Source organism: Plectropomus leopardus, chromosome 7 (genome assembly GCF_008729295.1).
Source record: "Plectropomus leopardus isolate mb chromosome 7, YSFRI_Pleo_2.0, whole genome shotgun sequence".
Classification (NCBI taxonomy): domain Eukaryota; kingdom Metazoa; phylum Chordata; class Actinopteri; order Perciformes; family Serranidae; genus Plectropomus; species Plectropomus leopardus.
The window spans coordinates 14399723-14424896 of NC_056469.1; the positions used below are offsets into that span (position 1 = coordinate 14399723).

The window sequence follows — 25174 nt, forward strand, 5'->3', positions numbered from 1 at the left end:
GTGGCAATTATTCCACCAAAACAAGATCCTTTCCTGACTGTATCCAAGTACTTTTTTTTACCTTAACATAACACACTGTTGTTGAAACCAAATGGCAACCTCCGGAGGCTGAAAAATGAAGCCAGTGAAGAACAGCCAAATGTTTTTCTGCTTTTCAAATGATCATTTGAGGCTGGCTCCAAAACATGCTAAATGCCCAAATTTACAGCAGAAATAAATATGTCTGCAAACATGGTTTTGGCTCTATAACTTATTTCAACATTCATGACAGCTGTACAGGGGATGAAGTTTTATCATAATTCCCAAAGTTATACATATTTATGGGCAGGGTCACTTGAGTGACAGGTTGTCCCCAAGGCGTCACTGATCTGTGTGTCAGATCCACCCCTTGCCCCACAGGTCCAACCTGTCATCCAAAATATGGTCACTTCTGGCTCCCCAAAACAAAGATCGCCACGGCTGAAATGCCAAACTCAAAGCTTCACAACAATAGTCCACAAACCAATGGGTGATGTCATGGTAGCTATGTCCATTATAGAGTCTAGGTGAAACATAAAAATTACAGCATATCCTAACATAAGACTGGACAAATGTTACATATCCATGGTTTGCAAAAATGTACGATATCAACATTATTCTGGCAACTGGGTTATCAATTGTGATTAAAGTACAATTCTAAAACATCTGATAATTGGTCGATGCTGGTTATTAACACAGCTCATGCCTATGATTTCAGAAACTCATATGAATACAAATCATGCAACAAAATGGTATAAAATGCAAATATCTGAGCCTTTACCTACGTCTTGGGACCAGAAAAAGTTGCAGACCTGAACAAGTAAAAAACACCAGAATTGTTTTAACGGTGAGGCACCACCACTCATGTGGGACCCAGGCAGCAAAAAAACCCCCGAAAAACAAGCAAGAACCTGTAATCCAAAACAAAACACAAGGCTCCAACATGGCTCAGTGGGTTACTCAGTCAAGGCCTTAGAGAGTTTGTGTGAACTGGCTGAGACAGTGTGTGTGTGAGTGTGTGTGTGTGTGTCCGGTGCGGGACACTGGCCCTAGACAAAGTGCTCTGCCAGCTTTCTGCCCACTGGTCTTTTCATTGCTGATGGATGGGCCTTGTTCAGCACCATCTGGCTATAGGATATTTCACATTAATCATCACGTGCACGTTCACTCACACACACACACTTTTCTGTCTCTTAAATATACACACACCAGATGAGTGCAATTGTCTACATGTAAATGAACACACAAAGAAACATCTACCTCAGACATATTTTCATTACAGTGCTGTTTAATATACAAAGGCAAAAAAGAAAGAAAGAAAGGAAAGAAAGGAAAGAAAGACAGAAAAAGAAAGAAAGAATATTTAGTCTCGTTTAAAGGCCATTTTCATTTGCATTTAACTAGCCAATTTCCACATTTGTGACTCAGAGCCACAGGAGATTAAGAAACAAGCTCAGTACAAAAAAAACCAAAACAACAACAATTAGTTCATTTAAAAACATTGTTTCATTTGGTTGGTAGCCTGGAGCTCCAGAACAATAAAGTCTCACTCACCCCACACCCTGACTCAGTCTTTAATAATGACCTTTTTATACCTATAGGAGGATGCGCACTAACAATAATTGCTGTAAAGACACAAATTTCTCCCTTTACTCTCAATCTGTGTGCGCTCTCTCTATTTTTTTATGTTTGTCTCTCCCTCTCACACACACGTGCGCGCGTGCGCGCACACACACACACACGTGCGCGTGCGCACACACACACACACACACACACACACACACACACACACACACACACACACACAGATGTGTTAGTAAACACATAATATCCTTACATAGAGCGTAAGCTGAAAGGCCAGACACCCAAGGGAATTTAACATGAAATGAGGGACATTATCAGACTTCATTTATTTCTATCTAACGGCTATGTGGGCTTAATGCAAGCTGATTTGCCTCAGCGTTTCCACGGTGTATGGACATGGGCAAGGACAGGCAGAAACATGGTTGATCTCGGAGGAAGCAAGCTTGACATTAGATTTATTATCATTAAATCATATCTCATGGCTATCTGGGTTTGTAATGTGAGGGGATTTCTTTGCACATCTACACAATCTATGGAAACGGAACAAACCTACAGGAACATGGCTGTAAGTTGTGCTGCTTAGAAGATTAATAACAAACTTGCTTGACATATTAAAAATATTTATGTATGAGGTCAATCAGATACCTTATAATAGGACAGGATTACTTATGACACATTTTATCCACAAAATACAGTGACATAGGCAAGGTTATCAGTAAGGACATTTTACTCTGGTGGAGATTAAAAACATATGATGTTATGTGGCAGCAATAAATGTGCTGTATCAAAGCAGGATAATATTTTTTATCAGTAGCAATTTAACTATCCACTTAATTTTCTTATTTTTTATTTAAACACAGAATGGGCTAAATACACATGGAAGAGATATCACTACAAATTAATGTAGAAATTCGACATAAAAAAATACTTTTATGACTAGATTACTAATACTGTGTTCTGTCAGAGAACATTTCACACAGTTTGTCTTTTGTTCACAGAAAAATCCAAAATATGCATCTATCAATATATATACAGATGGACATTAAACGCGTGGATTTGGCTCTAGGAGTAATTCAAGACTGATTTGTTGTGTTTACCATGTCGTGAAATTTTTGTTTTGGTTGTATATATGCAATTGTCATTCAGTGATTTCTGAAGTGGTTTGTAATGTGCCACACATTCAGACTACTTGAGGTTTTACCTAAAACCTGGACTAATTCTTGGGCCTGGTGGGACATAAACAATCTTTTTCAGTCAGTGTATTGACACAAAAGAAAAGAAAAAAAAGGTTACACAAAAAGGTGTAAAAGAACAAAATGTTCAGTTGTATTTGTGAGATGGAGAGGCTCAGCAGAGCGGGTTCAGTACGGTTCACATTCTTACTGTTGGTCTATCAATTCCTCTGGGAGTCATACTTCATGTTAATAAATACTAACTATCTCATTTAGATGCAAACGTGTTAATGTCTTACAAAGATATTCTCTGTTAACTTTGCTCAGTTCACATCCTCGTTTTTGTGATCGTATGTACTCACTTATGTGCATGTGTCTTACATATTACTGTGTGTGTGTGTGTGTGTGTGTATGTGTCAGTGTGTGGGAGGCAAAGATCCATGCCTGCCACAGTGAAAACGTGATCTCTCTTATATCCTTTTAATTACCGTGTAACATATAACAACAGCCGAACAGGCACAAACTCCTCTAGAGGTATAAACGCTGCAGGGAAAAAATCTTGGTCGAGCCAAAGCTTTGCTAAATGACAATGTGACAACTGCGAGGAAGGCTTCAATCACCGAGATGTTCACCACATTCACTCTGCAGTAACAGGTCACCGCTTTCATGTACATTATTTGGCTTTATTTCTCATCATAATACGCAAGTAAACACTTCTCAGACATTTGGCAAAAATATTATGTTTGACCATCGTTATTTACATTATTACGGCAAATTCAGTTGAAGTATATATGGTGGGCGGTAGCCATACATAAGGACCCAAGATAGTCAAAATACAATTTTTCTTTTTCATGACAGCAGAAAAATGTGGTGACAGCTGTTGTCATGGGGTTGTCACTTTCAGAAGGACATCTTTGTATAAGAACTCAGCATACACACACATACACACTGCTGTCACAAGGGTCTCATCATCATCATAAGCATGCCTGAAGAGAGGCATGTTCAGTCTGCTGTCAGATGTTAACCTCATAATGTATGAGCCCGTACACACAAGTATATACACACACAGTTGAGGAGATTTATGCGACTTCAGAATTCAATCTCTCTCTCTGTCTCTCTCACACACACACACACACACACACACACACTCAAAGTGTAATCAGGAACAAACACTAGAGCTATCCTCATTCAATAGATTGCTGGCAAGAGGTGTCCGTCTTGTGGAGACAACAAACTCATCACAGCTTTAACGACAAAATGATGATGGTGACCTACAACTACTTTTGATGTCAAGTGAAGGCTTCTGGTGTAGAGGTGAATGAGTCTGAGTACTCTGTGTGGACTCTCCACATTAGGATAAAGGCAGATGCAAAGAAATAAAATAAAAGACCAAAGCTGAAACAGGCAGAGAGACAAATACAGAAACATTAACCAGGGAAGCACTTCAGGAACAAACACTGAAGGATTTCTTACCTTGTGGTCGTATGGGTTGTATGAGTGGAAGAGTTGTGACAGCTCTTTAGTCCTCTGCTTCTTCTGTAGATAGTAATAAAAAAAAAGAAATTTTAAGTATAAAAGCCAATCATATAATGTATGTATAATACTGCTAAAAAGACCAACACAAAAGGCAGAGGGTAGATTATCATTTAATTAGGATTGTAGATATTAGAATATATACATAGTTAGATTAAGCGCCATTCATCTAGATAGGGACGAAAATGTCCCATTCATAGCCGATGTCCCCCCGTGTGCATACTAGTGTGTCTGTTGATACATATCAAATCTAAATATTTGTATGGGTTTCAGTACTCATTTTCTGCATTAGGATACACTGGCACCAACTGCGCTTTCTGGCGATCTCGGATTGTAAATCTCTACTACAGTCTTTCAGCAGTTCTCTGCAGCTAACCAAAGAAGAAAAATCATCTAGTCATATTATAGCCTTGTTGGTATGATCTTTTAATAATAATTTTAAATTCTATGCCCAAAAAGTCTTATTTACTTATATCAAAAATGGAATTGAATATCGATAATTTTCAAGGTATTTTATCAAAGTTAGCAATTCCAATATGAGAATACAAGGGGTGTTTATCACAAGTTTCATCACAATGTAATATTACACTATTTCTGTTGGCAACAATATAATATTTGCTGCTATAGGATTTCAATTTGGTTCAGTTCATAGGCTTGTGATGAGACAATATCAGTAAATATCGTTGTTGTTTTTTTCTCGGTTACTTACCATTTTTAGCCTGGTGTTAGGCCGTAGCACTGTTTGGAAGGAGGTATGCTTTGACAGAAATGTTGACACAGATGTGCCATGGGAATCTCTAATCAAATCTGTCAATGTTTTCACTTTGCATCAATAAAATTAGTTCCGTCAAGGTCCATGTATGGTTACACCCCTAAGACTATGACAATTTCAGAATGTTCTTGTCTTTGATTTATTTTGTATTTAATATTTTTTTATGGACTCGTTAAGTCCATTTGTAACACTGTACAAATAAACTGGACTTGAGTATTTTTGCATTGGTATTAAAGATTGTAAAACATAATTAAATATTCCCTACAACTCCCAAAAAAAGTTAATCTCAGCATTCCCTCAGTATGTCTACAATGTCTACTGTTAGGCAGGTGAATTAATGTACTGTACATGAGACAAATGAATCACTTCTCAGTAACACTAATCAGGATTTATATGCCTTATACATCTTAGTTATCATCCATTCCCTGCAATACTCATGATCTAAAGTAAAAAAAAAATCTTGCTTGGCATTACTTCTCCTCCTTTGCTTGTCTTGCACGCAAAACAAAAATAAAATATGGTATAAATATGGACACACAGTACAGTTTCACTCATGCTAACTTATTGGGTCACTTAAACAGAAGGAGAAAAATCACTACGAACAGCGCCTACAGTAGTTCATTAAATCCATAAAATACGGAATGAACAGAGGAGAAAAAATACATTCATTTGCCCACCAGCTGTGGCACAAATTTATCTCTCATTTTCTCATTTTATTCCCGCTCAAAGTCTGGCCTTAACCTTGCATGTCCTTAATGCATAATGAGATGCACAACCATGAGACATGACTGTTTGATATGTGGCAGTTGTTAATGCAATCAGTTACATGAGGCCGATGCAGTTACAAAGAGTGCTAATTAGCTCCCTGATTAGGCCATGTCTGGCTAAGGGGGAAGGATATATGTATATTCTACTGTAGCTAAAGGGAGTATGCTTTCATTGCCACACTGTCTCCCTTTCCCTCACTACCATTTCAGTGTATGTAAAGGGCTGGATTCAATGTCCTTAGGCTGGATCTGTACATATGGAGCAAATGTTCTACAAGTCGCTCTGCTATCACAAAAAGGCATCATTATAGTATGACAGTCAAATGCTGCTTGAGGATGTAGTGAAGAGGAGGAGGGATGTAGAGTCGGAGGAAAAATCTATTAATATGTACAGATGTGTGGTCAAGTTTAAGGTATAGTTTTAAAATTTAGCAAGAAATTACATGACATGATTTAATGTTTTTAGCCCTTCTAGTTGGAACAAGAAACATTATAGAAATACTCACAGGAAATGTGAGCGTTTGGATTAGCATGTGAGACTAACCAGCAACTTGAATTAGAGTTGGGTTGCTTTCTAGTTTGCCAGTCGAAACAGTGTACAGGCTTAAACTAGTTTGATTTCATACAAACCAGCTGAACCTGCATTTATCAGTACAACACTGTCCGGTAAAGTAAAACCCTGTGCTAGAGTCAAGTGGGACGCCTGGTAACATTTAGTATACCAGCCGAGTCCTGTGTTTGGCTTCATAGCAAACCTTTTTTAACATTTTCCGAGTGCCTTAACCCTAACTCTGATCATTAACGGCCCTCACTCTGTCTCTGTCACACACATAAGCACAAACACACACGACATATACAAGCTGGCATCTGAGATTTTGTCTGAGGAGAGGAAGCCTGGATGTGTATGCGTGTGTGTGTGTGTGTCTGTGTGATGTGTGTGTTTGAATGTAGGTGAGTTAAGATGGTAAATACGCAGCAAAGATGTGATGTGTTAACTCTTATTGAGTTGGTATGTTCTGAAAGGATGATGTGCACTTTTCACAATCCATGGTGCAAAGTGCCACACATTTCATTGGCATTTAAAATATGATTTGGTTATGAAAATTGTGATGAATGATTTTAAACTGCTCTTATCACTATGTTGTATATTTTGGCTATTATTTGGTTTTCTGAATGTGTTCTTACATTTAGACTTGTTGACTGGTCTAAGTTTACACTTAGACGTTTAAATGGTGGGAAAATTAGTTGTTAGGAACATGCCCTGAAAGAATGAGGTAAGATGAGAAGTACCACACAAAATGAACAAAACAGTAAGACAGAGAAAATGTGGCAAGAAAAGTAAAAACAGCAGAGACAAGAGAAGGAAGGTGAAATAAAGGTATTTGGGTAAAAGGTAGAGATTGTACTCCTTGCCCTCGGCCAATGTCTACTTTGACTTTGTCTCTAGTGAGGTCCATCCTTTCATCACTGCACCTGTCATTGCTCCTATCCATACTCTCTATTCCTTCCGACTGTGTATCCCATCACTTCTTTTTCTCTCTACCCTCCACCTCTACCCATCTCTTACTCATTCTCTGCTCACCCAGGGCTCTTGTGATCCATAAAATCCTGTAATCATTGGCCCTGTCCGTCTAGCTCCCTCTCTTTCTTGTTTTTACCTGATTCCCTCTTGCTCTCTCTGCCAAAAGGCTCTCCAGAATCTCCAAATCCTCTTTTCTCTCGTATTCTTTGCCTTTCCACATACACCTCGGGGCTCCACCTCTCCCTCGCTGCCTGTGTTTTTCTCCAGTGAGGGAAAACTCATACTAATCATTCTGTCTCCACTCTCTCACCCATCCTCCCCCTTATAAGTCTGTCCCTCCACACTCCCTCTCTGCCTGAAGCACGTTAGGTGAGAGCAATTCTCTCATCATAGCTCCTCAACAACATTCTCTCCTCCTTCCATCCCCTCATCACTCTCACCATCACTCTGTACTCAGTGATGCTCAACTGTGTGTGTGTGTGCGTGTGTGTGTGTAACTCTAAGACAGATGTAACCGCAGGTAAGGATTTCTCAACCCCCAATGAGCTCCCAGCAGAATTTATCCAGTTCAGTAGCACACACACACACACACACACACACACACACACACACCACAGGCACAAACCAGCATGTGCTCCCGCACTGACTCACACAAACACATGCTGTATAAAAAGGACAAAGGTGTGAAAACATGCTGAACACAAGGTGATTCGAACGCCAGTATGAAAACAGAAGGAGTCAAATGAGAGAGAAAAGCAAACGGGGACAGGGACAACAAAACAGTAAAAAGAAAAATTGCAAAATATTGAGAGAAAGAGATCCACTTCCTATCCTCTACCATAACAGGAATAAAGGGAAACCTTCATCTCATTACTTGTAATTTAAGCATCTTGTAGCTAAAGTAATGTTGCCACCTACATGGAGGTGAAAAGGTGGACTCTATGATGCAAAAAGCTGGCTTCGAAGAAGTGATTGAAATGTCCTCATTATCCCACAACAGCTGCTGCCGGGGCACCCTTGAGCAAAAACGACACCCTAAGTTGAACCTGTGGAACTAATCAGTAGCCACAAGAAGAAACCTACTCCGGAGAGGAGGAGTTGTGTACTTTGCTACTAATTTTCAAATATTTCACTGTCAAGACAAAACATAGAACTTTGAAACAATTCCATTAAAACAATTACTTGATTAAAACACATATAGAACTAGAATTACAGGCTTCCAGCTGTATGTCTGCACACACACGTCAAGTCACAGTTGCACTTTACATCCATGTCTGTCCAGACTCATGCAGCCATGACAGTTGACAATGTTTTGGGTGTTTCTGCAAAGGGGCTACACATTTTAAAATGTGGATTCTTCAAACACATAACAAGAGATCTATAAAATCAGTGCAGATTCTAGGTGGGCACCAAAGACTAGCGTCACCAATTCAATATCTGACCAGATATCTCCCCATCTGTTCCATCAAGTTATGATGTTGAATAATGTCCAGAAAGTAGTTTTTGCATAATACTATGATGTCAAAGTAAGGCTGACCTTTGACTTTTTGGATATAAAATGTCCACACTTCATCATTTTATCCTGGTCCACATTTGTGTGAAATTTGAGTTATGGCCAAAAACATGTTTTATGAGTTCTCAGTCATCTTTGACCACCAAATTCTAATCAGTTCATCCTTGAGTCCAAGTGGATGTTTGTGCTGAATTTGAGGAGACCCTATCAAGGCCTTCTTGAAATACTGAGTTCCCAAGAATGAAGCAGATGCTAGGCCACAATGTCCTGGACCTTTGACCACCAAAATGTAATTAATTCATTGTTAAGTCCAGGTGGAAGTTTGCGCCAAATCTGAGGAAACTCCCTCAAGTTGTTCTTGAGTTGGTGCATTCACAAGAAGGGGAGGAGCAAATGAACAACCTGAAAATGTAATAGCTCCAGCCATGGCTATTGTCTGCACAGAGGCATAAAATAGGATATATTGTGAAAATACAACTCCATGGTGCTTTAAGACCTAAAACCCGAAAGCAATGCTGCCAGGGTACAAAACAACAACATCCGCTAGCCAAATGCTCACGAAATATGCAAGCAGCAAGTAGATTTGCCACACTTAGCATAAAAAACAAACAAACGATAACCCATTGATTTGCTTCCAAAATCTGAACATTTACTCAGCTTTTGGCCAGTGGACAAAAGAGCTGATTTTAAACCCTGACTGCAGCATTTACATAATTTAAGATCAGCCTTTTAAATGGCAATGGTTCAGGTGGTCATGCCGCCTTTAAGCAAGTCAGTGTTACCTTTCCTTTTCCATTGTGTTTTTAATTCTAAGAGCTTCATTAGTGTGCTGTACAACAAAGTGCCTGTATACAGGTATGTGTGTGTGCATGTGCATGCATGTGGTTCATCAAACAGAGAAGTTAATCTAGCATGCCATGAGGTTGTGTTAGTGACTGCCCAGCAATGCAAAGGCACTCTGTGTGTGTGTGTGTGTGTGTGTGTGTGTGTGTGTGTGTGTGTGTGTGTGTGTGTGGACCTGTCACTGTGGTGATGATGAACGATGGTTGTTACCATTACGTCCATCTGTTGTTGCCACCAGAGACGGATGCTGCGTCTAACGGGAAGTGACATTACATGGATGTATACACTGGTATTCATACAAAGACTCCAAACACATGCCAGAGTAGTTTAGACAGGAGCACACACTCTGCTGCCAACAACACCAAAAGAACTTGCATGCTTCATAAAAACACTGCTGTTCAACATAAAAGTGTTTTTTGTCAAATATCTGCACAATGCTATGAAGCCCCAAGGGAAAATTTGCAATTCTTGAATTAAATTACAATGACTGATCCCTTATGATTTCTTGATAGTTAATGACACTACCTGAACAGAAACTACAGTAAACATGAAAATAATTGTCTTCAGACTGGATGCTACTTAAAAATTATATTGTAAATAAAAGGAAACTGCATAAACTCATTAAGTGATTAAAGTTAAAGTCAGTACTTATATAAGACAAGCTCTTCATGTTGCATCAGAAGAGGCCATGAACCTAAAGTGATTTCATAATGTCAGTGCGACACATATTCAAGTTAGTACACCAGTTGTTTACAGTGGATCATCATATATTCAATAACTGGTGCACTTTGAAACTTGGTTTCAGTTGAGTTAAAAAAAGCCAAACACTTTAACAGTGCCTCTATAAGATATGATGCAAATGGCTTAATGTTTGTGTATTTCAGAGAAAACTTTAAATTTTGGACTCCCTGACACGAGGCAGTAGAAATGTGTGTCTGTGTGTGTGTGTGTGTGTGTGTGTGTGTGTTGATGTGTGTCTATATCAGCATGTACATGTTTGTCAGTATGCCCTACAGTGAGTGTGTTGTGGGGCAAGGTAACAGTGATCTTGCCTTAGCCTGCGCTGCATGAGCTTGGGGCTCATGTGCCCGTTTGTCTTTCCCTAATGACAGACAGATGTTAGTGCTATAGAGCCTACACCCACGGCGTGTGTATGTGTGTGTCTATCTTAACACTTCCTGGAGCATCACAATGACAGTGGTCACAATGGCGATGCTGTGTGTGTGTGTATGTCTGTGTGTGTGTGTGTGTGTGTGTGTGTGTGTGTGTGTGTGTGTGTGTGTGAGACCTTTTTTCTCTACAGAGGTCACTGGACATAACATGTTCCTGCTGTGTTGCCTTGTGTCAGATCTGATGCATGTTCCTTTAACTAAGGTGTACACAAGGAATACACTGTAAATTGTAACTACAAAGAGAAAGAAAACATTTTCAATTGCTTCCCTGATCAAGATCAAGCACTGTAATATGTTAAATCGACACAGGAATAGGATCTTGAATGTGAGCTATGGTCACACTGCACATAGATAAAATGCCTTAAAGCTGCTCTTTATTTTGCATCAGAAGAGAAAACAAACCTGACACCCTGCAAGTGCAAAAATACATCTCCATTTATTGTATAAGCAAGTAAAATTTGAGTAAAAGAAGTAACCATGTATTTTGCGATGAAACCACTCTGGCTGCAATACAGCAACAGTGACATAAAACAAATATCTGCTAGGGTCATAAAATAGGTAGGAAAAGACCTGCTTTCCCCACTACTTCCAGCCCCCTTGTTCAAACCATATTATCTTCAAACCTGACCTTTATTTTGATCTGACCAATACACCTGAAAAGTTCTGTGACTGCATCTTGCACAGTTGTGACACTGCCACAGTGACAAAATCTGTCCACAGATGGAGAGACAGACCTAATAAAGCTTTAACACCTGGCAAAGTAGCCAAAAGAGTCTGTGATAGTCCCTGCTACAATAGATCTCACAGGTACTACATATGCTTTGATAACACACCCCCACACACACATACACACAAACACACACATTTAGATATCAATTTAAAAACCTAAAAAACATTTAATATATTCTCCAATCACACTGTTACCTTTCTGCAGCACCAAGTAAATCCCCTTTAAGGGATCAGTAGTTCCTTTTTTATACAACCAACAACTCATGCTACATTTTTATACTCAAACCTACTGGATGTCTTCATTTTTTTTACAATCAGAACATTGTCATTGTCAGTTAAAACTCTAGAGTAAATGGCACACTGGCGACCTACGCAGGTGAAAAACAAAGGCATCTGAATGTGGCAAGCAAAAACTCTGATCATTAAAATGCAGTGTGTCATCCGTTCCATTATTAGTGAACCAGGTCCTCATTAATCAAGTGCAGGCCTACCTGGCCCCAGACAGCAACTTAACCACTAGCTCAACCCTAATACCTGTTAGACTGCCTTTAGTCAAGTGTTATTATCTCCCATGATACGTGTGTGAGAGAGTATGTGTCTGCATTAGAGACAGAGAGGAGAAAAAGTATGTGTGTGTGTGTACGTCTGTGTCTCTTCCAGTGTTTGTGTGTCCAGGCGTAGATAAATTATAGTGAAGCAAGAAGATGGAGCTACTAGTGGTTGGCCAGCTGTTTTACGTTGACAGCTGCCACACTGGTGCCTTGTGGGTAATGGAGTTCTTAACCAATTACAACCTGGGGAAATTAAAAACACTGTCCCACTAGAATAGCTAATCTCCTTTTCTATCACTTTTTTTCCCTCTCTTTCGCTGCAGCAGCTGCTCATTCTCAATTCCTCCTCGCATACCAATACACATCCCAACACACACATTACACACACACACCCTCCACTCAGCAAGTCCATTTATCAAGGCTAAGTTCTAGTCACCTGGGGATGATTATGGAGATCCGAGCTAATAGCATTCACATCCCTTTATTCTCAACATGCTCCCTTCTCTCCCTCCATCCCTGTGGTCTCCTATTCTTTCCATCTGCCTCTGCTCTTCCCTTCATCCTGCATTCTCTCATATATCATCCATTACAATAGGTAATAAGTTAGACCTACAGATACCTTGAAACACCTGGACCACTTCCCAGCTGGACCCTCTCCAGCTCTACGGGGTTTCTCTTCTGCTTCAATCTCTGACTTACCGAGACAAATTTATCTGTGTGTTTTGTGATTCAAATATTTGTTTTATCAAAGCTGGAAATCAGACTGCCAAAGCAAAAACAAATTTCCTACTGTTACATTTATAATAGGTTCAGTATATGATCAAATATGAGACCAAATAAAGTATGTTTTTATGTCTACACACCTTTTAGGAAGAGTTTGTTGTCACTTCACCAGCCAACTAGGTGCTCAAGTATCAAGGGACCAAAAGTGGAAAAACAACTCGGCAACACTGACTGACTCACAAGAAGAGTGTGCTCTTTACTGTAACTTTTAAAAAATGATTTTCAACCTCAGTTTCTACATTTTTTTAAAAATTCTACATTTGTCTGAACTAACACATACACTGACCTTAACTCATAAGAAGCCAGTTTTATATAAAAAAATTACTTAATCATTTGGCTTTGCTACTGACTGGTCTGAAAATAATCTTTAATGTAATTAAAAATAATGTTTAAGTAAATTTTACTGTTGTCCCTCATTTCCAACATGTTTTCCAGTACCATAAATGCAGGTAAGTACCTCCTACAATTCTCATTATCTATCCCTCCAGATTTCCCTGAACACACACTCTTTCACAATTCAGTACTTGTGACAGAGTGTGACTCTCTGTACTGCGGAGAATTGGGTATATTGACAGTTCAATTAACCAGCTCGTCAACTAGGACGTCCACTGCTGTCAAAAGACTAGATCTTGTGGACACGCCTAACCAATTCCTAAAAAATGCCCTCTTCTAGACGAGTTCCAATGATGCAATGATCTAAAGCTGCTCTTAGGTCCAAGACCACCTTAGGCTGCATTCACAACAAATTGAGCGTCGGTCCTCCAATTCATTTGAATGTGAGTTGTGCATCTAGGCTGCGGCAGTGGGGCAGCAGGGGAATTGGCAGCCTGCGGCAAAAAGTTGAAACAGAATCAGCTTCAAGAGAATCGCAACCTGGTGGCCAATCCTGTAATTATAATGAGTAAAAGAAATAAAGTTTGTATTCACAGCTTAGGCCAACATGAACAAACTTTACAAAGAAAAACACACAGTTGCTGAGATGGGGTGATATGGCTTTCTCTTCACCCTCCACTCCCTGACAAATGGGCCATTTAAGTGACACTCCCACACCACGGCACAACCCTGTGGCTAATCGCCGCAACGCCTGATTTGGTGTGAATGCAGCCTTAGATCCATCTGTCCTGCGAGGTACAATAAATGGAAGAACACTTAATCCCTGAAAAAAGTGCTGCTAGTACAGTCTCAATAGATGATATTTGGTGAGTCTGACAATCTGCTGCACTGCCCAATAATATTGATGTAAATAGTGGAAAAGGCCAACATGTCCAAATCCCATACTGATAAGAAAGATGCCTTTTGGTAGCTGATTGTACTCTACTTTCTGTGTTAGCTGATCTAATGCACTTTTTTTAAAAAAAATTTTCCCACTGGCTCCTTCAACCGTTTTTTTTTTTTTTTTTTGTATTTTTATATGATTCTTTGCTCACTTGCAAATCACTTTGAATTGCCAATGTGTGTGAATTGTGATTTATAAATAAACTTGCCATGCCTAAGAAAGTAAATATCTGCCCTTGCTTTTAAAGGGCAAAGTGTGCAGCATTTATAAGGTTAATATAAACCATAGACAAACACCACCAGCTTCACCACAGCCTAATGGTGAGACTGACAACCTGAACCACATCAGCTGTTACATTTATTAGGTGAGCATTCAAAGTGGCCAATTATATTTCTAAGGGGGGTGGTGTCCTTTCAGGTCCCACAATGGGCATGTCCCTATAGCTCTTCCTTTCTGTCTCAATTTATTTCCTCCATCCATCCATTTCCCTTTCCGCTTTTTCTCCTATTCTCCCTCCATCTTTACCTTCTCTCTCCCTCTCTGAGGCCTCCTTCTGCCTATGCTTCCTACTCCATCTACTTCTCCATCCATCCCTCCTGTGGCTATTCAACACAGTTGTGTTCCAGACAAACCATCTGGTGCACTTTATTAATGACTGACCCTACATGGCCTAGACGTCGCCTAGCTGCCACCACTCGCTGTGTGTGTGTATATCTGTCTGCAGAACTGTGTGTGTGTATGTGTGTAAGAACAGGTGCACGCTGACTGATGATGTGATGTTGTGGGCAGCTTTAACCACCGAAGCAGGTGTCCTGGTTACAGGGACCCTAACATATTACTCTGACTCCCGTGTTCACCTTTTACTTTTCTCTGTCAAGCACAAATAAACTCACAATTAACTTAGATTTAAAACATTCAGATGGCCAGTTAAAGTGGCTTTTACAAACACAGGATAAAATGTGATATGTGATGATATTAGTTTAAAAAATACACCCCTTTGTTGCCTGATGATTTGCTTCATTGTTAATTTAGCAGAAACCTCATTAAATACACAAAAGACCTAACAATCAAAACAAAAAATCTGATTTGACAATAAGAGGTTTCTACGGGAACCAGCAATATGCTACATCCTGACAATCAAAGAGCTGCCTGTGAAATGTAGTCTTGGATAAATGTGTGCTGACATCCAACCACCGACAATAAAGTTGGATGAGACAGATGGAGGAGAAAGAAAGGAGAGGGGAAAAAACATAAGAGGAGAAGCAGTGATGTAGCTGTCAGGGGATTGATCCCTCTAAGACACACTCAGCTTCTCCTCAGCGAACGAAGGGAGATAGGAGGACCGAGAGAAAAAGAGAATGACTTATGAAGAAGCTCTGCTTGAAAGAGATGTGTCAATACTTTGATGGAAAAGAGCGAGGGAGTACAAATGCAAGAAGATATAGAACATATAGTATAGGGTACAGCATAATGCATCGGGTCAAACTAAAAAAAAAAGGTCAGAGCAACGTATCATGCGCGTCTTAGTAAATATTCAGTAATATGAGAACTGTTGCACTTTGTCGCGTACAAATATCTTTAAAATTGTACAAAACAGATGTAGGTGATGAGTAAGCATCTATAAAATGTTCTGGGATCTTCATTTGACCAAAATATGTATGTATAACTGTGCATCAATACATTGTAAAAAGATACGCATAATGAATATAATGAGCACAAAGTAGACGTTAGACTGCAGGGGTCACAGAGAGCATCCATGTTCATCAGCAGCACTGCAGTTAACTTTTGATTTACATTTATATTATCGATGCCTGTGGCTCTGCCAAGCAATGATGGAGCTGAGAAACCTTAGAGGCAAAAGGCCAAGACAACGCTGGAGCTGCTGATGGTGGTGTGTTCAATCTGTGCTTCTCTCTCACTTACTCTCTCTCTCCTACACATACACCTTACCTAACAATTATGGCTTCATTAGCCACTAATTGTTTCATTTGGCAGCAGATTGAGAGAGAGAGGAAGCAGGAGAGTATCTGTCAGGAGCTGTGTGGTTATACAGCGCACAATAAGAAGTCCAAATGGAGCGGCAAGCACCTGAGACAATGTGTTTTAGTGACTGTATTCCAGAGCTGCAATGATTAGTCTATTAATTGATCAGTAAACGGACAGAAAAATGATCACATTTTTTTTAAATGTTAATTTGTGGTAATTTTTCATAGAAAAATTTGCAGAAAATGCTGTTTTCAGCCTCTAAAGTATGGTGATATGCCGCATTTCTTTGGTTTATATCATATCAAACTGAATACCATTTGGTTTTGGACAGCTAAAACAAGATATTTAATGACATTACCTTGGACACTACACTATACTAAAACTATGCATTACTGCTCATTTAACAGCTCTATTATCAGGGTCATGATTTAGGAATCTTGAGGTCAAATTTAATACCCTTTATGACCTTTTTAAAATCTTTTTCCATACATTTTAAGACGTCACCACTACTAAGAGATTTAAGTGGTTACATCAGCGACACACTTAAACTTACATTTACTATACATTGTATATGTATGCAGTACTATACGTACAACCTCATTAAGCATATTGTTTAAACCTTTTAATAGTTTTAAAGGGCCTTAACTGTTGCTAAATTAATTTATCAACCCTGTGGTTATGGTTCAAGCTGTCTTCTGTCTTTTCTTATATTATTACATTCTAAAAGATTTTGTTTGGTTTTAAAGCTGATTTTCCTGACTTAATTAACATACTGCAGTGTTTTCTCCTCTGTTGTTAGTGGTTTTGAAATGGCTATTTAAAAAAAAGAAAACAAAACAAAAACAGCAGACTATGGCACAATCTTCCGTATCAGAAATGTAGAAGAGGAAGCATTTTACTGAAGCAAGCAAAGGAACAAAAAAAAAGAAAAAAGAGAATCAGAAGTCGGTTCTCATGTGTGCATGTATATACTATGTCTGAAGAACATTGCAGTCAGGTCATGTTTTCTCCCTTGCTGCATTTTGTGAGATCACAAAACACAAATCATAGTCCTGCACTAAATAAACTAAAGTTATGTCGCCCAAATCTGATATGTCAGATGACTGGTAGTACAGCAGTCTCTGTTTTGTTGTCCACACTCACCACATGTGCTGGTACTTGCTCCATCTTAGCGGCAGGTGTACCGGGTCTGGGATAGAACTGGTTGATGAAGAGACTTGGGAATCTGTACAGTTTCACCAAGTCTACTGTCTCTTGGAAGTCTTCCTCCGTCTCACCGGGAAAACCGCAGATTAAATCTGTAGCAATGGTCACACCTGGGACCCTAAAAGAGAAACAGAGAGAGAGCCTTTTATTAAACCATATATCAAAGTTTTTGCTCATTTCTGAGTGAAAAACATTACATTTACACTTGATATCTACTTCTGGTGTTGCAAGGAAAAAAAGCAAGATGACCTTTGACCTTATCTGCAGAAAAGTTCACATTGAAACAAAATAATACCATCACAGAAAGCAACCATAAAGCCAGTCTACAGCATTTGTTTCAGCGCCAGTTTGATCGGTTAGTGCTTACAGCTCATGGTGTTGTTGTGCAACTAATCCCACATGAAATATTTTCACTTGAGTTATTTATTCAATCAGGGAGTTTTAACATCCTTAATTCCTGATTAATCTCTTGGGGAAAACAAATCATAAAAATGAATAATAAACATACACAATACAATTGAGTCTAACCTCCAATTACTCCTTGAGCAATTATCTAAAAGACAGAAAATTGTGACTCAGACGTTTTCCCATGTTGATATAAGCCTTTGAAAAACTATGTGATTCAGCATAGCATTAAAAAAGAGTAAAGCCTTCCCCATGGACTCATTTAGTCAATCAAAGCCTGATTAGCAGCCTCTGCAAAATCATTAGCTATTGATTATTGACCTGTTGGCCCATTGGATTAATCATAGCCAGTAGGGTGTGGGAATAGATGCATTGATTGGTTCTATGTATTGACAGTAGTTGGAAATCTAAGGCTAAGTTATCGTTGTCTGTCAGTAAACCTTGTATATCTTGAGTACATATTTGACATTCCTATTGAAATTAATACTGTCTGGACATATTGGAATACAGTTTCAAGGATTAGGCCTGATCCCAAAGGCATTTAACAACATCTCTGATGGCTGAAGTAGCTTTAAATTACCATAAAGGTCTAAATTAGCAATATGATTCTGCAGGAAACAACATTATTAAGAACAACAGAGTCTAAATTACTTATGACAAGCTGGCTTTCCAATGGCCTGTTTCTTTGAGGGTGCAGTCATTTATGAAAATGGCCTTTTTTCCCCTTAAAGTCAGATTGGAAATTTATTAAAAATTTAGAATCTTGATAATAATAATATATCCAATAAAGAAAAAATTGGAAATCATTCTCAAGCAAGCCAAGACATTCATTACAATCTTCACATCAAACATCTAGATGGAGTGGATTAGGATGGACAGTGACCTCTTCATGTAATTTGCTATTATATGGCAATTTATCTAAAAATAATTTAATTTATTTAAAAAAGTGCTTTGGATGGAATGAAAAAGGAGGACTACAGTGACTGTGTAAACTATCAGTCACCAGTAATTTGCTACATTCTATTCACTCTTTCATTGTTATCTTTATTCCTGGCCCTCCCTCACTTCTCCTTTCCTCGCTGTCCTTTAACAAAGTATCTCATCTCTGACGTTGTAATTCCTTAAGTGTACATGTTTTTTGTTCTTACAGATATGCGCCTGGCTGCGTAAGTGTTTACACAAAACAAAGACAGTAATGGAATAAAAAGTACAAACAGTCATATATCTCTTCCTGTGAAAACTGCAAGACAATAAGACAAGAAACAAGCACACACCTAAGCAACAGACCGACAAAGAGAAAGACAGCTCGACAAAGACATTAAGAAAAGAGCGGGAAAGACATTTTCTCTGCAATCGACAACATGATGCATCTTTAATTACATTAACTTCCTGCATCTGCAGACCCATGATAACCTCTGACCTATTGATGACTTCCAATTGGCTTACGGTCATTAATATTAACCAATGGCCTGCAGGCACAGGCATCCTTGACCTCTAAGATCTGCCTGACAACTTCCTCATGGAAAAAAATTGGAGCATGGAATGGTTAAATGAATGAATAAATGAATAATTTTCTATTTGTGATTAAAATTTAGTTCTTCAATCCCCTCAAGCAGTGGTTCTAAGCCCCCCTGAGTATTTAACACAAAATAAATGGTTTTAATCCACTACTTTGTTAGGTAAACAAAGGACTATGTGCAGCCTTTAGGCTTTCTACAATTATTAATCAAGTAAAGCGGACGAAAGTGGAAAGATATTATATTTTGAGTCAATGTTTCCTACATGGTTAATATGTGCCCACATTACGTTCATCAGTAGGTAACATTTTGTTGGCATGTGGCTTTAGTCCAAAAACAATATTTTGTGCAGCCTTTGGGCTCTAATCACAGAAAAACATTCTTGTTCTACAGGGATAAAATTCTGAACTAACGCACATTATTCAGTGCTATTAAATGTTCTCAGCACAAGAGTAGAAAATATCTATAATATACTCCCTCAAGCTATTTCATTATCAGTAGGGGAAAGTAAATAAAATTAGTAATGCGAACACTTTTTTTTTTCTTCTAGCCTCAGAAGATAACCGTCTGTTGCATCTCCCCAAGGCTTGCATATCCAATTTGCAATGGCCCTTTAGTGGTGTAGTGGTGAGGAGGCATACTGCAGGTAAGCAGTATGTCCTTTTCATTTTTGCAGTAGTACTAAGAAAATTTACACCATTGTAGGAAAAAAAATGCACTATTTAAGCCAGGGGTGCAAAGTAACACATGGAGAAAGAATACTGAGAGAAAGAGCAAGAAGAAAGGCTGGTGTGAATTGGCTTTTGTGGATTTTTGTAAGGTGGAGGCTGCGAGAGGAAGAAAAAAAACATGCGCGCACACACTGTCATTTTGACACCTCTGTCTCTCAGATCCAAAGGTGATGGAAGTGTGATGTGTGATACTAATGAACAAGAGCCTCACTGATACACTCCTTGTTAAAATGAGAGAGGAGAAATGTATCTTGTTATTGTTCACCTTTCAAAAACAGAATGTGTGAGAAACAGAGAAGGCAAAGACACAGAGACAAAAAAGCAGAAAGTCGAAAAAGATGGCAGATTAGGTGTCAGCTCAAACGGCTTTCAATTAAACCTACGCAGGAAGAGGGCTATTCTTGAAACTTCAAAACTAGGAAAAAAAACATGTTCGTATATCTAACCTAGAGTGAACTTTTGTCATAAAGTACTGGACACAATTTTAACAGAGGACGAGATTTGTGTTGCCTTTTCTTCCAGATTCAAGCCTGTCACTTTTATGTCCAGCTGAGGAGAGTTACAATCTGAAATTTGACTGCAACTTTTGTTAGATACCATTTATGCAAACTCCTGTACGTAACTGTACACGGGGCACTGTCATATTAAACCAGGACATTTCTGATTTTACAGAAAAAAACACACTGATTAGTCTTTTTTGTGTGTGAAAAGCCAAACTGGTATGTCAGGCCTGAGAAAGAGTTAACAATAAGTAGTGATTAGAGAATGGTATCAGAACAGGCTTTCTTACACTACCCACTTTGGGTAGTTTACCCAAAATAATGAAAGCATCTGCCACCACAAATAGATTTTCTATTTTTGGAGCTGGAGCATTCCGCACATATATATATATCTTTTCACACACATCAGACATTACCACTGCCCAATGGCTGTATATGACAATGTGTATCATGGGATACTACTGACATTTAAATGGTCATGCTGTGCAGCACTAACGTTAGATATGTTTTAGGATTTTAAATGAACAAACATATTTTACACAAAAAACTTTTACTAATGATTCTGTTAAAACTTTGAACTTATGAGAAGCTACTAAAAGAAGCAGAAGAAAAAAAGAGCGACGATGCTCCAGGTTTCAGAGGGTTAATTCCAAACCATTTCCAGGGCTGGAAAACAGTTTCTCTAATTTCATAACTTTTCCAGTAATTTCATGACTTTGGAACCCTAATAATATTAGACATGGTGTGATAAAAAGGTATAAATGGGAAAATTTGGCTTGACATTTTATACCAGGCAACTGTTAAATTAAGAACACAATTCAAATTCTCCGATGTTCCTCAAATAGCATCTTTCAATGCATCCTAAATGTCTGTTTATAGAAGCTACATTTAATTAGTGCTCTGTTTAACAATGTCTGGGACTATGAATGATCTGTTTTAATGGAAAGGAAACTAATATCCTGTGAATACGTCATGTATACATCTGCAAGATGAGAGACAGGAGGAGGATGGACCTTTTTTATCAGCTGCTAGCAGTCAGTCACTAACCTCGTGACTAATGCTGAACTCCCTGTAGCTAAATCAGAATAAAAAGAGAATACAGGCCCTGAAGCACCTAAATTAAAAGAGATAATAGGGCAGGAAAATAGGTTTGTGTTTGTGTGTGTTCTTTGTTCCTGTCATTTCTCCTCCTGCCCCATGGAGGCAAAGAGACCACATCCCTGAAGACAGTAGCTCCCATTAGCTGTAATGCGCTTCCAGTCTGAGTTAGCATTTACACAGGGAGAATGTGTTCATAGGAGACTAAAGTCTTTTAATTAAAACTCAAGATAAGCACACAGTCAGTCCCCCATCTGCCTCAATGGGTTGAATTAAGCTTCATAAAACACGCCTTTGTCTTCAGCACAATTATTATCAACTCTTTGTTTGCTGAGGCCCTCATACGTGCATATGTGTGTGTATGAGTTTCCATATATCCTCTTCATCATATATTCAAAATATGTGCTTGTGTATGCGAGCCTGTTTGCACAACAGATGCCTGTGAGCGGCCCGCGTGATAAGATGAAGGCGAGACCACTGGGACAGAAGAACCCTGAAAAAACGACAGCGAGGAAAAAGAGATGAGCATGGCATGGAGGTGTAGAGAGGAAGGCGATGGGTGGAGGGGATGGAAGGATGAGAGCAGAAGAAAGACAATCTGGGAAGGTAAATATTTACCTATTCATCTGTCGGAAGGAGACCATGCAACCCATCTGTGCTGCGGTGAGTGCGCTGTGTGTGTGTTCTCTGAAATGATAATGTGTGGCACAGTGGGGCCGCTGTAGCGTAGGAGTCGGACAGTGAAGGAAGAGGGAGACGTGGCGATGAGGAGAGGGAGGAAGAGATGAAGATGGGAAAGAGATGTGCTGTGGGGGGATCTGTTGTCAAATGTAAAAAAAGTTTGGAAAGCTGCCGTCTCCAGCAAACTCAACTCCTGAATAAAAATCACATTAACAAGTAATCTGACGGCTTTAGAGCAGCAGCTGGGGTGAGAGTGAAAACTAATTCTACAAGGACTGAAGTTTGAAGATTACAGAACCGCAACATATTGTGTGAAAATTATGCTCAAGTCAGACATAATCAATGCTTAGGTAGGGATGCACATTTGGGTTTTGCCACGGATGTTAAGTTCTCATCGGAGCCATCTGTCCCCTTGAAAACTAACATTCACAGTCATCTCCAAATATTACAAAAGGCTGAAACAACTTTTTGACCGTGATGTTAAAACCGCCTATCTACAGTGCATTCACGTGTTTCAGTCACCCTGTATACACCTCGTATCAAGATTTTATCCAGATATCATTACATTTACAACTTGTATAAATATGAGTCGCCAGTGTCCATAATGAGATCTGACTGCTCTGTCCAGGACTGGTTGTAGCTGTTCCACCATCTGTTTAGTCACCGCTCATAAATGACATGGTTGCTATATGAATTGCTTCTTCTCACTTGTATACTTTCCTCAGACCAAATTGAAAGCAGTGTCTTGAATATCCATACTCTTTGTTGCTGCTGGCTTAGCTTGCTAATGGCTCCTAGCATTCTAGTTCCAATTGTATTTGCACTTGTGTTTAATTTGTTTACAATGTTTTTTTGTGGATTTGTGTAACCAGACACCACCAACCTTTTTACATGGGTTGAGGGGTCAGTAACCACACAGCAACTCTGGTGGCGTGGCTTTTCAGTGCAGAAGCAGGATAAATAGAGGCCCATCATTTAACCTCCAAACAATCGGGCTGTCACGTTGCTCAATTTTAATCTAATTCATTTTGGCGTTTGCCCACAGACGGTTGTTCTCCACGTTGTCCTTCATTGTGCTCTGCTAGCAACAGCATGAATTCTGATCAGCACTTCCATCACTCTGGATTTGACATTGTCATTGTGTGTGGCCTTTAAAGACACCCTGAAATCAGAAATCAGAGCCAAGAGCATCTGGACTGAGATGCATCTGTAGTAATCCGATTAGAATCACATTTCAAACCACCTCTAATTGTGGTTTGGATTCAATTTGCAGTCTGGATATGTCGAAACACTGATTTGAGCTGGCAGTCTGAACAAGACCAATGCGTCTCAGACCACCTCCGGAGATGATATGGCTGCAGAAAACAGAATACATCATCAATGCTTTATGTGTACACTTACACTTTTACTTTAATATGGTCACTACTATCCAATCCAATCACCCAAAATACATCTCAATGTAAAGTGTAAAGGGAGTCAACATAATCATTTATCCCTAGTTGATTTAAAATGAAAATTAGAAACTTGTACTTGACAGTTTTACATTGTTGAACAAAAGGAACTTTTTCAAGTGACTGAAACAATTCCCTCCATGGATTGTGCAGCAACACAAAGTCTTCTCTTCAAAATGCCACCAGTGAGTTAGAGGCCTTCACCTGCTACTATATCACACTTTAAGTATGTTTTAAAAATGAAGTTGGCTTTCAAAATCAGAAACCTTCTTTACAAAACAGAACAGTTAAAACAGTTCTGCAAAAATAAACTCGACCCCATGTAATCTGTGAAATATTCATATAACAAAAGCATCTGCCATCAACCTGACTCAAGTACCTCCTGAAATTCCTCTCCAACACACTATTCAAACAGCAGCACAGTTTTAAAAGGTCATCCATAGCTTTGTTTGCAGCAATTTACTGACTAAACTTCATTCGTAGATGTGATCAAAACCTCAAGAATGTGCACATAGAAACATCATGAGTTCAATAAACAGTTGTCATATCCACTTGTTATCCAGGTTACTTCTTTGTCATCTTGATTTGTGTTGCTTTTCTTTCTTCTTTAGTTTGTTCAGAGGTGTGGTTTCTCTACTCTCGTCTACGTGTTTTTCCTTTTGTGTCTCTTCATTTCATGATGCTGTGAGATTGCTATATCATTGTGTATTTCATTTTTTTCTAAACTCACTAAACAGAAAACATCTCATTCACACAGTATCATATATCTAACAGAAAATGATTTCTTCCTAAAGGGTAGACATAGGGAACCCTAAGGAAGGGTGAAGAATAGGGACACTTGTGAGGAGAGTGAGCAATCATTCAGACGCTTAAGTGTTTGATTTAGCCGTGGCAGTTTGAGGTAATGGCACTGTCATGTAGCAGCTCAATTTACAGGGACAGAGAGAGAGAGAAACAGGTCTGCTTGGTAATCACTCACTTTCCACAACCACTTTCACCATCAAGGATGAAGGAAGAGGCTGTCAGAGCTGTTTGAGGAGGAGCCAGGTGACTGGCTAGATAACAGGAGGATTTTGGACAGATTAACGCTATACGGCCAAACAATGGCTCTTATGGCTCTAACCACTGACTGTAGAATGACTAAGTGACAACAGTGTGGTACAATGTGGAGCTAAGGTTAATATGCATGAACCCATATGTTCTAAATGAGTTAAGAGTTTGCAGCTTCCAACGCAGCTTGCATAGATGACACATGATACGACTAAAAGGCACTGCATAATGCAATATGCAGTATGAGAGGCAAGTTGGTTGCTGCACTCTGGCATTATGCCCTGAAGTGATTCAACGACTAAAGGATGCAAAAG

At 39.1% G+C, this 25174-nt stretch overlaps 1 protein-coding gene across 1 annotated transcript in view; it reads right to left on the reverse strand.

Annotated features, from left to right (window-relative positions):
• The window catches only part of cdkal1 (CDK5 regulatory subunit associated protein 1-like 1), a 270459-nt gene that overhangs the window by 61697 nt on the left and 183588 nt on the right, over positions 1-25174 (reverse strand). Inside the window, exons 11-12 of the mRNA XM_042489706.1 lie at positions 17365-17545; positions 4248-4310 (exon numbers count right to left, since the gene is read on the reverse strand). Of these exons, the coding sequence (XP_042345640.1) occupies positions 4248-4310; positions 17365-17545 (244 nt within the window). The remainder of the gene's footprint in view (positions 1-4247; positions 4311-17364; positions 17546-25174) is intronic.